The sequence below is a fragment of the Polypterus senegalus genome, chromosome 1 (genome assembly GCF_016835505.1).
Source record: "Polypterus senegalus isolate Bchr_013 chromosome 1, ASM1683550v1, whole genome shotgun sequence".
In the NCBI taxonomy this organism is placed as follows: domain Eukaryota; kingdom Metazoa; phylum Chordata; class Cladistia; order Polypteriformes; family Polypteridae; genus Polypterus; species Polypterus senegalus.
The window spans coordinates 121,905,478-121,920,464 of NC_053154.1; the positions used below are offsets into that span (position 1 = coordinate 121,905,478).

Genomic DNA, 14,987 nt, shown 5'->3' on the forward strand with positions numbered 1-14,987 from the left:
ATGATTAGCTGATAGAGCACTTATTGATCCGGTGGGGCCAGCATTGTTCAGTATAACACGATCGATACACCCTGTCTGTCTGTCCTTCCTCAGAGCTCTTCACACGAACAGAACGGCACATGACGACCAAGAAGGAAGCATTTTACATTCTCTTAACAAATAAAGACACATCTTCATGGGATGTTAAAGAGAGGTGAGGAAAAAATTGAAAAGTTTGACACGATATGATGTTACATTTTATGACAACATGGTGCTTATAGCATTTTTATTTGACTGGAAGTATTTTTGTTGCCTCTTTGATCACGAGGCTGTGCATCACAATGAATACAATCATTAACGTAGCTCTCATACGTTTAATTCTGAAAGTTTCTGAACGCACACTGCAGTTCAGTTTCCTCCATCTTCCTTAAAGTGGTGGTTGAACTGGCTCCCTATTCACCATGAAAAGTGCTAGTGAGAAAAATGCTATATAAATGTAAAGAATTATTATTTTCCAAGAGAAGATCTCAGGTTTGGAGGTGCCCAGTCACATCATATTCATTCCAGTGCATGCCAGAGATTGCAGTCTGATGAAACCAAGAGGATGGCACTAGCAGCAAACAGCAGAGATGCAACCTTTAGGTTCTCAAACTGTATACTCATCTAGCCCAGGATGCACTTTTTTTTATTGTATTTCATGAACAAGTGATTAGACAAGGAGGGTTGCTTTTAGGGATATCTACAGAAAGGAAGCACCGTGTCTAAAACAATTTCCATATCTCCAATGTCAAAACCTCCTTTATGCTTTTTAGGGCTGCGAATGGACCACAGCTTACCATAGCAGGGAAAGGGCAAGTGGCGGGAGTTAACAAGTGAGTGATATAATCACAAGCCCATCGCCAGCATTCCACCCCAAAACCCTTTTGTTGCGACAGGATTAAAATGAGGGGGCTGCTTTGTCTAGTGAAGATGAGCAAGGTCACTTTATTCCCTGTAAAAACAATCGCCCATTAGATCAGATGTGTTTGGTGTTATCATCCAAAGGCAGAAGTGAAAGCAGCGACTCATACTTATACAATTACAGCCCACTATCACATGAAGGCCAGATAAATCCATTCTCTCTAAACAGGGCCAAAGATACAATCTTTATCTCTGCGGATGCTTACAATGTCACTGGTGTGCAAAGATTCCCCAAATGCTTTCACAAGGTCATCTTTTGATTAAAAACAGGACACATTCACCTGTCACTTTCACAGTGCAGATTTTTTTCCAGAGATAAATCCTTCAGTTAAATGACAGGACCTTCTAATCCCTTTAATGAAGCGCTTGTCTCATTGTAATCTTACGGTGGGGCATAGCAGTTTAAACACGTGAGCGGGGTTCTGTTGATCTTGCTGCTCTCCTTGAAGAGCGGGGCAAGAATTTAAAGCAAGCAAAGAAGAGGTGTTGTCTAGACCGAAAATTGCACCTTAAAGATCCCAATGTGTTTTTCACCAAAGTGTCTCTGATACACAGCAGAAGCAGGAACGTGTGGCGCGGAGCTGGGATAGCTGCTCAAAGAAAGTAATCCATTACAAATTACTACTTGCTTCTCTCAAATTGTAAAGGGATTACTTTACTCGTTTCTTCCTGAAAAAAAGTAATCACATTACCAATCACTTTTATGTTACTGTCTCGAACCAATGCAAACATGTTCTGACGACACCCAAGTGTCCTTTCATTATTTTAATGAGGAGGAAATAAAACCAATTACAGTGAACGTAAAATCACCAGCTAAACAAGTAAGCTACATGATTTACATTAGCACTGTGCCACTTCAAACACATGAACCAGCAAGTAGAGGCCTTTAGTTCAAAAAAAGATTGAAAATAAAACCGACTTAACCATTTGAACACGTACTAAACAGTAAGATTATTGCTAGTGTATTGACTAGCACTTATTGATCCAGTAGGGCCAGCATTGTTCAGTATAACACGATCGATACACCCTGTCTCTCTGTCCTTCCTCAGAGCTCTTCACACGAACAGAACGGCACATGACGACCAAGAAGGAAGCATTTTACATTCTCTTAACAAATAAAGACACATCTTCACGGGATGTTAAAGAGAGGTGAAGAAAAAATTGAAAAGTTTGACACGATATGATGTTACATTTAATGGCAACATGGTGCTTATAGCATTTTTATTTGTTGCCTCTTTGATCACGAGGCTGTGCATCACAATGAATACAATCATTAACGTAGCTCTCATACGTTTAATTCTAAAAGTTTCTGAACGCACACTGCGGTTCAGTTTGCTCCATCTTCCTTAAAGTGGAGTTAAATTGTCTGCATTAATGAAATTTTTTTCATGCACTGTAAAACTGGAAAGTTGTTACCTTTCAGAGTTCAAGTAAGAATATTTAATTCTTAATAAAGACAAAGGGGACCTCTGTACAATCCTAAAGCAAAATGAATTATCATGTATTGCAGGGCTCCTCAATTATTTTTGCTTTAACCAATTTCTTTTTAGAACCCACCTTAGTAAAAAAATAAGTGTCTTGTGTGTCTGTCATGAACATTTTTAGTAATTAAAATGCATTGTATTTGTCGTTCTTGTAGATGGTGCATCACACACATGAACACTGCTGTTACAAATCCCATACCAAATGGCATATAACAGAGACAAATGTATAACATTGTGCACTGCAAACGTTAACGCTGAGGTCTGCATTGATTATTTAGATTTTAGCCTCCCTTAGACGGGTAGCACAGCTAGTTTAGTACTAAAGTTATATGTTTGTTATGGATTAGGTTTAGTTAATTTGTTTGTTACAATTCAGAACCTTTAATTGCCTGTTTTAGTTTTAAACTGCTGCACTTGAGTTGTAATTATCCATTTTCTTAACCAGCCATCAGTTAATAATGAGTTGCAAGTGACAAAAGAAACAACAGCTCTCCATCTATCGTGCTTCCATTTAAACCTGAATGCATGCAACATGAAGTACCGGTGTGAATAAAATTCTGAGAAATAAATGAGAGAGAAGGGAAGGATCAAGAGGTACAAAACATGATGTCTCAGAAAATAAAAAATCTAGAATGTGATCTTGGAAGAATTAAAGCACTAACACACCATATAATTACATAAGAAGTTTCATTATCTGCTATGCTTTGCTTCAAATTCCGAAATTGGTTGGGATGAAAACCTGCGGCCACTGCAGCCCTCCAGGACCGTAATTGAGAATCCAGATGTAATGTCATTTAAATGGCACACGTCTCTGGTACAGATCTGACAACTTTGTAAAATTCCCTTTACTATAAACTCGCAAGAAAAGAGTGTGCCTGTGCAGTGCAAATCAGACAGGGGGCACAGATTGGGTAGCCACAATCATCTGCTTGAATGTTATGTGAAATGGAATGCCTACCAAGCAAGACATTTACAATACTGACATATCATTTCCTTAGAAACATATGTGTGACACAAGTAACAGAATTTCAGTTAAGTTGGCAACTGCAATGTGATTACAAGAATATCTACTGTAACTTGTGACATTACTTCTTTACTGGGAAATGGAATTAGAGTACAATAAAATGTTAATTTGTACCACATCACCCCAACTGTGGTCTCATACAGCCAAAGTTCTTTCTTGTGTAATCAAGAAGGAGTTACTCAGTTCATTTTTAGTTATTGCTATATGAAAATTTTAAACACAGTATGAACATGAAATAGCATCCTCCTAAACATTGGTGTCCCTCAAGGCTGTTTCTTGAGTCCACTACTTTTCACCCTAATGATTCCGCACTGTTGTGGTAGGTACAGCACAAACCTCATCATTGAGTTTGCAGACAACACAACAATGATTGGCCTCATCAGTGGTGATGATGAGACAGCTTATAGAAAGGAGATCAAACAACTAGTGGACTGGTGTAAGAACAATAACCTGACCCTGAATGATCAGGAACAACCATGTCACCCACCTTCCCCTGTCTATGAACGAATCTTCTGCGGAACCAGTCAGGAGTGCAAAGTTCCTGGGAGTGAAGGTAGCATAGGAATTCTCCTGGAATCACCACACCTCCTTCCTAGTCAAGAGTGGAGAGAAGTGATTACACTTCCTATAGCACAAGAGAAGAGTTAACATCCCCCCTCCCACAGTCACCACTTTCTAGAGAGGCAGTGTAGACAGTGTAATGACCAACTGCATCTCTGTCTGGTATGGGGACTGTAATTCCACAGACCGGATGTCCCTCCAGGGAGAGAGAGGTGAGAGCAGCTAAGAATATCTTTGAGACATCTCTCCCACCCATACAAAAACTCAGGAACAAATGCTGCCAAAACAGGGCCTCCATCATTATCAGAGACCACCCTCACACCCACAATGGACTGTTTGTCCTTCTACCCTCTGGCAAGTGGTACCAAAATATATGGTGCAGAGCTAGTAGATTTCATAAAATTTTCATCTCATGATTAGACCTAATTTAAAGTTTATTAGGTAATTTTAACTTCTGCTATTGTCTGTTAGGTTAAATATATGTTATATTGTGGGGTGTCTGTAAGTTAAGTATACTGTATAGGTATGTTGGCGAGTCTCTGTTGTTTATTGCTGTCTATTCTTGTTATTTTTCTTGCGTATTTTTGTTGTCCATGTAATTGGGATGGGTGACACAATTTATCACGCAGTCTTTCATGGACTATCCTTAGTCATTATCGGCCTATTAATATAGTACAATATATAAATGACCTCTTCAATATTAACCTATTGTACACTGTCTTTTGTTTTTGTCCACTCTGCTGATAATTAATTGTAAGCATTTAGATACAATTAAGGGAGCAAACTCCATAGAAAAAAAATTAATTCAAAAGAAAACGGCAAAACAGAGTTAAGCATTTAAAGCTATGGCAAAAAATTCTTAAAAATGTAAACCTCACTCTACTGCACTTTACTGAAAGTAAAATAAGGTCAGCTAATTAAACAAAGTGATTAATTAAAGGCAAACAAATGACTTACTGATCGTGATATTGGTTGGGATCTGCAGCCAAAGGGTAGCCCAGAATTGAACTGGGAAACCCCTGCCGTAACAGACCTAAGTGAACAGATCAAATGTGCCGTACTCTGAATTGCCATTTACATGTAACCCTCACTTTCAAGAGGCATTGCCAGCAACGTTATTTCTCATGCATGCATAACTAGTTGAGGACCCAGGAGGCAAACACACTTTTCAGGGAAAGATGTGAAAATCCCAATATGAGGATTAGGCAATCTGCTTAACCTCAGCAACTTGTTGCTCAATGTGCTGTCAAAGCTTTGGTCAGTTTATCATTAAAACAACTCTCAGTGTACAATTACATGTTTTGTCCAATCGAGGTAGATATCAGGGGCTGATCTCCATCACATTATGGGAATAACTTAGAAATCTAACCAATTGTAGGGTAGTGACAATGATACAGACTCAGTACAGCAAGTCGGTAAAACCAGGATGGGGAAATGCTGCTCTACAATGATGTATGATGGGAGAAAACAACATACAATGTATTAGTAAACATCGGTGTGTTTTAAGACACGTTAAAAAAAGACCTACACAGGTCTGCTGGCTGTTATTAGGTATAGAACTTCTCTGAAATGTTTCCACTGTTACAAAGTAATATTTTAGTTCTTACTGCTTTAATTTATGAATGGTCTTAAATATTACATTCTATACAATTTTGATGGGGTCATGTGTTGTGTTGTTTAACTTTTATTTAGCTTGTATTGTGTAGGGATGTTCAGTAGCATGAAGAGAAATTGCTAGTAACTATTTTGTTTCAAATTCAAAGCAAAGCGCAACACAACAAACAAAAGAAATCCAGGATTCGTGATATAATAATCTTTTTTAAACCCAGTGTCACTTTTTTCATGGGCTACCTTACCTGTGTTGTGACATCATTCAGGGTTGGCCTTTATCTACGTCTACCTGTAGCTTCTAATTTGAGAACAGTATCATTTATCAGTGTAATTATTTTTCCATATAAGGGCTGTGGTTGTCCCTGTGGCACCTATTTGTTTTCCAAATATTCCTTTTCTTTGTACCTTGACTGATCCTTTTCTTTGTTGCCTGTCTTCTAAAATAACAGAACATTCCTGTAAGTGCTTAATCCAGTGCAGTGTCACAGGTGGCACAACAACAATGGGCACAAAGCTGACCCTCAATGGAGTGCCAGGACATTCACACAAAAACACCCAGGGGGCAAATTTGAATTGACAGATGTGAGAGGAAACCCCTCCAAAAAAACAAAGCTGACAGAGGCGGAACGTGCTAAACTTCACACAAACAAGGACCAGGTGCAGATTTCAAAAAGAGGACACTGGATCCATGAGGCCACAGCAGTGCTATCTCCCATTATTGTGTATTTTTATTTACATTGACTTATTTGGCGGACACTTTTATCCAAGGTGATTTACATTTGAGGTACAATTGATTTCTTTAATTTTTCCAATTGGAACACAGGCAGGTGATGTGACTTGCTCTTGGACACACAGTGTCAGTAGCAGGATTCGTATTTACTTCCCGTGTTTCACTTATTTTTTCATATTATTTGGTATGTTGTTATTCTGATATTAGCTCTTATCCAGTGTTATTTACTGACAATTGCACATAAAATGTATTACTATTATTAGTATGATTCTTTGAAATCCTATGCAGAATTGCTTTGTAGAGCCCACCGTGGTCAACCATCAGTCGAAGTAAGCTCACTCATCTACAGTACCTTACTGTATATCCACAGAAATGAACTGGCTCTAGATTTCCCAAGTTTCTGCCTGGTGTTGACTTTCTCTCCCCAAGGCTAGAAAAATCTTCTTCATTACTGCACAACAGGTATGTTGTACAGTGTTAGCACATCTCTGTCCACCATTTTTCACACCTTGTCTAAATAAGACTCCGGTGTGCCTATTGACATGTTCAGGAAATAAAATTTGTAGAGAAAATAATAATATTGATGTAAGATGGATGCTTGTACTTTAAAGCTTGCATTAGAAAAACCGCTATGTGCCATGTGTGGGAATTAACGGTTTCACAAGCAGCAGTCTTCAAATTATAGCTGTCTATTCCATATGGAAATATGAAAAAAAAAAGAAGTTCAAATAAATGAGCTGGAAACTTTCTTGAAAGGAAGAATCATTTTAGGCAGGAGTTGTGGTGAATCACATCTTGTTCTCTCTGCTTCTTACCACAGCTGCAATCCTGTGCTTGGACTCACTGATGGAGAACAGCCTGTCCTTTGATGGGCGTGGCAAGGGGATTGCAGGTAGTGCACTGGTGCTGCTGCTGCCCGGCTGCCCATCGGGGCTTCCAGCCAGTCTTGTCAAGAGGCCATGCTTTACTGCTAACCCGGACCTCTGTGTGTTCATGCTTTTATGTCCTTGGCTGGCAGAAGGTGAAGGTGACTCAATGCGAACACTTTGACTGGAAGAGCGCTGTGAAAGCTGCAGACCCCCGCTTCGCTTTTTTAGCTCCAGTAGCTGCTCTCGGGCCTGGCTTAAAGCCTCTGTCAGTTCATAGCGTTCTTCACACTCCCTGCGAACTGTCTCTTGGAGCAGTGTGTTCTGCCAACAGAAAGTAAACATTAAGTATAATTTAATCATTAGATAATTTTATAAAGTAATATTTCCACATTTTAGTACCATGGCGCAGCTGCACTGCAGCTAAAAGCAGGTAGCCAAAGCATTATCTAGGAAGTACTAAATATTATTTCAATTGATGCTTTTGTTTAATTTGAAAAGCTTTAATGTCAGCCACAGAAACACATTAAGAAATGTTATACAGAACAGCAGTAGCATGAATTATTACATCTCTCCTGGATTTTTCACTGTAATGAAACAAAGTGTAGAGTCTGAAAGGATGATATCTATAAAGGGTTAAAATGTGTTTTGTTTAATATGAAAAACTTGTTAGCTGAATGCAAATATCTCATGTTTTTCTCCTAAATCAAACAATTTCAAAGCAGTCTTTTAATAAACCCTTTACTTTTACACTGATGGGGAAAAAGTGGAAATATGGCAGGCAAAATTCAGTCATGAGATACTGATGGACAGAGGTGAACTGTTTGCAAAATGCACAGCTGAACTTAAAGTGATCAGATGAAAAAACACCGCAGAATAAATGGTGAAGTCTGGTATGTTGCTGTTGAATTTATTTTATGCCGTATTCCTGCTTTAAAACTCCTGCCCTGCATTGGATTTTGCTATAGAAAACACAAATATTTGTTATAAATTACATTGTTACAATGTGTGATATATGGCTGGCAGTCCACCCCGGCCAATACCACCAAGCCGCCAGATGGAGCCCTCCCTGCGACGTGGAGATGCCCCGAATTCCAGCAGGGCATCATGGTATGTGGAGTTTTAATGCACAGCCCTGCTGGATAACGTCGGGGACGCTGCAGGAAGGCCCAGAGACTTATGTTTTCAATAGAGCCAGAAAGTACGTCACAGTCACGGGGAAAGAAGAAATGACGTACTTCCGGGTTGAAGAAAAGTAGTTTTCACCTGACCCGGAAGTGTTGGATAATCACATGGACTGCGGGATCAGAAGCACTTCCAGGTCAAGGACTATAAAGGACTGTGGGAAATCCCAGACGGGTGAGCTGAGTTGGGAGAAAGGGAACAACACGTCTGGGAGAGGAGGATTATTGTATTGATTTATGAGTATAGTGGAGTGGAGGGTGCTTTGTGCACATTATTATTATAATAAAATAAAGATTTGGACTTTTATCGGGTGTCTGCCGTCTGATCTGAAGGTTCAAGAGGATGACAGCGCCCCCTGTCTGTCACAGATGTTATTTATTCCCTTGATAGTATTTTCATAAAATAAATATTTTATATAAATAACTAAAAATTATACAACATTGGGCACTGGGAAATGGCTGGGTGGACGAATGGATAGTTGATAAAATGATAACACTGTAAACAGTAAATCAACTGTAACTGAAAATTCCAAAAACATACTTTTTCTTTAATTTTGATCATACTGTTGCAGCTGTTGAGTGCAGAATTGGATTGGAACTTAAATGCACATACCATAAAAGTAAAATATGAAGAGAATTTTAAAATATTTACATTTAACCAAATCACTAATTGGAATTTTTTCATCTATCTGATTTTTGACAAGGTATATAGTCCTTCTTAGGATATGATTCATAGTGAGTGCTTTGAAATGCAGTCAGAACATTTTATGAATATATTTTAAAAAATGTAGTGTATCTGTACCTATATAATATAATATAATCTCTATATATAAAATACTAAGCCTAAAAGTGCAATGATTTTATGTCACGTCTTCTGTCATGTTTTAAATCTGACTTATTTTAAAACCTACATATATATACGTTTGTATATACTGTATAACTTTAATGTGATTTTGTTAGATTTTTAGATTCTTATTCTGTTTTTAAATTAAAAACTAAAAAATATCAAGAACCCACATCCTGCGAGATGAGACTTAACCAAGAGTGCCAAGAGATTTAACCACGCCTGGGGCCAGAAATAAAACACAAAGAGTAGGACAGCTGCTGTACTGTACAGGTTTTCAAATTTTCGAAGCGCAGCATGAGATGTAGATCATGCAGCACGGCAGCAGCAAGCCAGCAGCTGATCGAGCAAAGAGGAGGTAAAAAAAAACTGTATTTGTTTCCCATTGAATCACCTCTTAAGAGGGGGTTTCAGAGGAGCAACTGCGTCTCCTTGGGGTGTGTTCAGCCCCCCTCTTCAGAACGCAACTGGGGGTTGGGCGTGGAAGTTGCCAGGGGGATTTTCCGCCTAGTATAATATAATATGGACAGTAGTTTGATACAGGGATGTTGTTGTTATGCATTTGATGCAGCAGGTGTAAGCTCTTGCCGTCACAACCTTGAACTGTTTTAAATGGTTTCTATAATATAATATAATATAATATAATATAATATAATATAATATAATACCGGTATTCATCCAACTCATTAATTTAGTTGAGGGTAGCCATTATTTATTCTGACTACATTGGGCACAAGCTGAAACCTACTACTAGGCTCACTCACACATACTCACCCATATAGGGTACTTTTTGGAATTAGCATCTGTGAGGATGCAGGTGGAAAATCTATTCAGTCACAGGGAGATCATGCAAATTCCACGTGATACAGGATTCAAATCCATGCTGCTACCTACTGCTTTACCCAGCTGCCCTTCTCTAATATAGTCTAGTCTAGTCTGTAATAGTCAGATTTCAAGTTAAGGCTGGTCCCCGCCTTTCTGGCAGTGTTTCTGGGATAGACTGTAGCCCTTCATGAATATAATATAATATAATATACAGTAATGGCTATATAAGGACCCTTCTTTCTTTCTACCTTCTATGACCATGTATTAGAAGAGATGGTTTTGGAAAAAATGGATGAATGGGATGTCTATATTTGTGGGAGTTCCAACTTCCTTTCCATTTCCAAAAACGTGGAGGCAGATTAGGTTATTCTAAGACTCAAAATTGGCCGTGCAAGTGAGTGTGACCTAATGGAATAATGGAATAATAAATGGAATAAAACCCCTTCAAGACAATGTTCTTATGTTGTGCCCATTGATAATGGGAGAGGTTCGGCCTTCATGTGAGCCTGTAATGGCGTAGTGGTGGCTCTGAGACTAGGGATAGCAGTTTTTTTGTCACGTGCTGACAGTCCACCTGTGTCTGCTTCCCAGGACTGACCTCTTGCTGCAGTTGACATGACTCCTGTGTTAACTGATCGAGCTCCATGGTTAGTTCCTTTATTTTTAAAGAACTTTGTTGTAGTTCTTGCTTCATTTGAGCTGTCAGATTCTCAGTATTTTTGTTCTCCTGTGACAGCTGGCTTTCTAAATCAGAGACCTGCTTCATCAAATGATTCATTTCTTGATCCTTTTTACTTTCTTTCTCTCTCCTAGTATTATGCAAATCCATCAGCTTGCTCTCCAAACATTTAATTTCTGCTTGTAGATCCATCGTGGCTTTTTGAATAAGTGAGGGCACCTAATCAATAAACATGAATTAAAATGGGTCATTTCTATTGAGACATTGAATAAATAATCAATACACAATGGGATGGAAATCTAAAACGATGCTATTGAAATGTTACTGGTACAAGGAAGGCATTTATTTATTTTTTCTGTATACTTTGTATAAATCACATGAAGTTATATATCAGCTTTAATCTCCATGATTAAATGACATTTGTTCAAAGAACGTAATGTTTAAATAAAGCTTGGTTAAGTAAAGCAGAATACTTTCTTACAATAATCATTAATGTTTATTGTTCAAATGGAAGCCAAGCAGCAAAGTTTTAGACAGATGACTGAGAAATAGAGCAGGCTGTCAACAACGTGTGGCCATCTCCTGCTTTAGACAGCCTATTAAATGAGTCACTTCATTACAAAGTGTTTTCTGTCATTGGTTTGCTTATCTAATAAAATGTATTGCTCTCTGACTGTAGCGATACGCAGTTAACCAAGTGGGGAAAAAAAAAAAATCAGAGTTAGAAAAATGTCTTTTGAGGCATAAAAATTCTTATGATAAAATGTAAAAGGAACAAAATGTTGTTCAGAGCAGAACATCAAATACTCAGGATACTTGGTCTGTGTGTTTATTTTTCAAATATTCCTTCAAGCCATAGACAAAAATACTTGTCTTTGAATTTTTTATGGGATTTGTCTTTCTTTTTTTTAAACAATGGATTTTTTACTGGCTTTTGAAAACCCAGGCTTGACTATGTGCTAAAGGTACAGATAATGATTGCCTGCAAGAAGAGGATACACGTTGGTTAAATAGGAAGCCTCTTGTCTCTTTATGCTATGGCTAATTCATGAGAAGGGTACAGTGTGAATACGGCTCACTAAGTACCAGTACCTTGCTCTTGAGTTCTTCATGTTCCTTCTGGTATTTTTGGATTAACTCCTGAAACTTTTCTCGCTGAATGACTAATTCAGTATTAGCATCTTCTCTCACTTTTAGTTCAGCCTTTTGCATTTCTATAAAGTGATGCTTTCTCTCTTCTTCTAATTCTTCGTCAAACTGTTAGGAGAAAAAAAACTATTATGGTTTCATGCAATTTTATTTATTTACGGTTTAATTTTAAAATAACAATCAACTAACATACTCTGTGTTTCTTTATATAATAATATAATATTCAGCAGCCATACCACATGCACTTCAGAAGAGGTCATCCACTTGAAGCTAAGCATGTTCGGACCCGGCCAGTACTGAAATAAGACCATCTAGGAAAAAGCTTGTGCTGCTGTTGGAAGAGGCATTGGTGAGGCCAGCAGTTGGTGCTTACGCTGTGGTCTGAATGTGGATTCCAATTACCCAATGCAGAGATGGTGAGACTGTGCTGTAAATATGATGCTGTCCTTTGGATGAGATGTAAAACTGAGGTTCTGACTCCCTGTGGTCATTAAAGATCCCTGGCCATCTTTCATAAAGAGTAGGGTGTATCCTGATGTCCTGGCTAAATTGACCATCATAGCCTGGTCATTCTGCCCCCTTATTATTCCCTGTCTCTCATTGGCTATCACTCTCCCCACTTCACCACCTAATAGCTCATATGTGGTGAGCATACTGGCGCAAAAATGTCTGACATCACATCATGCTGGTGGATGCTGTACATTAGTGCTGGTTGATGTAACTCCCCATTTGAGTAGAGAGTAAAGCAATTAAGAATTATTATTATATTTATTATTATTATTATTATCAATAATAAATTGAAATGCAATAAATGCCTTACATTTGTATACACAGGTTATTTTAATCATTAATAATCATATGGAAATAATATAATACATAATGTCAAATGAATGTTTGGTTTATTTGTTTTCTAGGGATCTGCGCATTATAAAGGACTTCATCTCCAGTAAGTACAAATTCATTTCCATGTATAGTATAAATAGAAATATGAGCTGAATTTGTCAAAACCTTCTCAACTCAAGATTATGGATAGTAAACTGAGTTCACTGGAATGCAAGCCACTTGCAGAATTTACTAACAATTTCAAACTTACAAAGGACTGGAACAGCTGGCATTTATGATTATAAAACACAAGGGCCGTGAAGATACAAATATTAGGCATTCTATGAATTTTTTTGACCAGTGATCCTCGGGAGGCTGAATTTACAGATTTTTCCCTTCCTTTATCTTCTATTTTACCTTTAGCCTATAAGGTTAACTGAAGATGTGAAGGTATCAGTAATAATTAGGAGTATTTGCCATTCAGTACTAATTATCTTGCCATTTAATTGTACTTTTCAATTTGCCAGGTAAACTGAAATGTAGTGGCAGGTCTGTGTAATTAAAAAAGAATGGCACATTTTATCATCTTGAAATGTCTAAAATCTGATTTTGCTGTCTTTGTGACCTAAACATTATCACTGGGAAAAAACCTTTCCGAAATGCAGAAGACATTTGGGTTTTTATTGATTGATTGATTGATTTGCTTATATATTACTCCTGTTTATTAACAAAGCTATTAAAGAGAAGTGCAAGTCAGGGCTAGTTTCAAGGAGGAATGATTTGGTTGCAAAAAGTCAAGTGGTTTAGTGTGGCCATAGAAAGGAATGAAAGTAGAGTGCCTTGAAGCACTGTACCTTTGTCCTTAAGTTATGTCCTTCAAGCATCTTTTGTCTGAAACTTTCCCGCAGCTGCACAATTGTATTCTGATGAGAAAGCTTTGTTAATTCTCTGTAATACAAGCAAGAAAGAGATGAATCAATCACAAGCAGTTAGGCCAAATAAATTATTTATTACAAAAATACCAAATAATAAGTACTTATGATTAACTGAGTGCCTCATTTCAGAAGTAAGAAATTCTGCTGTTCCAGGTTGTTCAATAAAGTGCAACAAGCCTACTATAAAGTGCCTAGTTTTCTGAATAACCTTATATAACTGAAATTGACAAAAGTAAGGATTTTGATCATCCATCCATTTTCCAACCCGCTGAATCTGAACGCAGGGTCACGGGGGTCTGCTGGAGCCAATCCCAGCTAAAACAGGGCACAAGGCAGGAACCAACCAACCGCAGGACACACACAACCACAATTTAGAATCGCCAGTCCACCTAACCTGCATGTCTTTGGACTGTGGGAGGAAACCGGAATACCTGGAGGAAACCCACACAGACACGGGGAGAACATGCAAACTCCACGCAGGGAAGACCCAGGAAGTGAACCCGGGTCTCCTAACTGCGAGGCAGCAGCGCTACCACTGCGCCACCGTGCCGCCCATTGTGATCATTTGAAACATTAAAACTGATTAAAAGGAAGTGATTCTTCTTTTTATTTCGGCTGGTCCCATTAGGGGTCGCCACAGCGGATCATCACTTTCCATATCTTTCTGTCCTTTGTATCTTGCTCTGTTACACCCATCACCTGCATGTCTTCTCTCACCACATCCATAAACCTCTTCTTTTCCTCTTGCCCAGTAGCTCTATCCTTAGCATCCTTCTCCCAATATACTCAGCATCTCTCCTCTGCACATGGCCAAACCAACGCAATCTTGTCTCTCTGACTTTGCCTCCCAACCGTCCCATGTACTTGTTCTAATCTTATCCATCCTCGTCACACCCAGTGCAAATCTTAGCATCTTTAACTCTGCCACCTCCAGCTCTGTCTCCTGTTTTTCGGTCAGTGCTACCGTCTCCAACCTATATGACATAGCTGGTCTCACTACCGTCCTGTAGACCTTCCCTTTCACTCTTGCTGATATCCGTCTGTAACAAATTACTCCTGACACTCTTCTCCACCCATTCCACCCTGCCTGCACTCTCTTTTTCACCTCTCTTCCACAATCCCTGTTACTCTGTACTGATTAAAAGGAATTGATTAATATTTAGCATTTAAAAGTATGTTTGTACCTTATATAAAAAGAAATGATTAACCCTATGCCATCAGTTAGCTTATTTGTCTTTCACCTGACATGCAACAAAATGTGAATTTGTCCAATAATCCAAATGACAATTCATTCAACTTGATTATTCTGAAAAGTCTAATAAAATCCAGCTTTA

The 14,987-nt window shown here is 38.4% G+C and overlaps 1 protein-coding gene across 3 annotated transcripts in view; it reads right to left on the bottom strand.

Moving 5' to 3' along the window:
* Nucleotides 1-6,216: 6,216 nt before the first annotated feature.
* The window catches only part of lekr1 (leucine, glutamate and lysine rich 1), a 128,335-nt gene continuing 119,564 nt past the window's right edge, over nt 6,217-14,987 (bottom strand). For 2 of the 3 annotated variants that reach the window (XM_039757222.1, XM_039757229.1), the window contains exons 10-13: nt 13,573-13,666; nt 11,840-12,004; nt 10,667-10,966; nt 6,217-7,539 (exon numbers count right to left, since the gene is read on the bottom strand). In XM_039757222.1, the coding sequence (XP_039613156.1) occupies nt 7,138-7,539; nt 10,667-10,966; nt 11,840-12,004; nt 13,573-13,666 (961 nt within the window). In that variant the 3' untranslated portion in view covers nt 6,217-7,137. The remainder of the gene's footprint in view (nt 7,540-10,666; nt 10,967-11,839; nt 12,005-13,572; nt 13,667-14,987) is intronic. The other variant, XM_039757238.1, reaches the window with a different exon arrangement.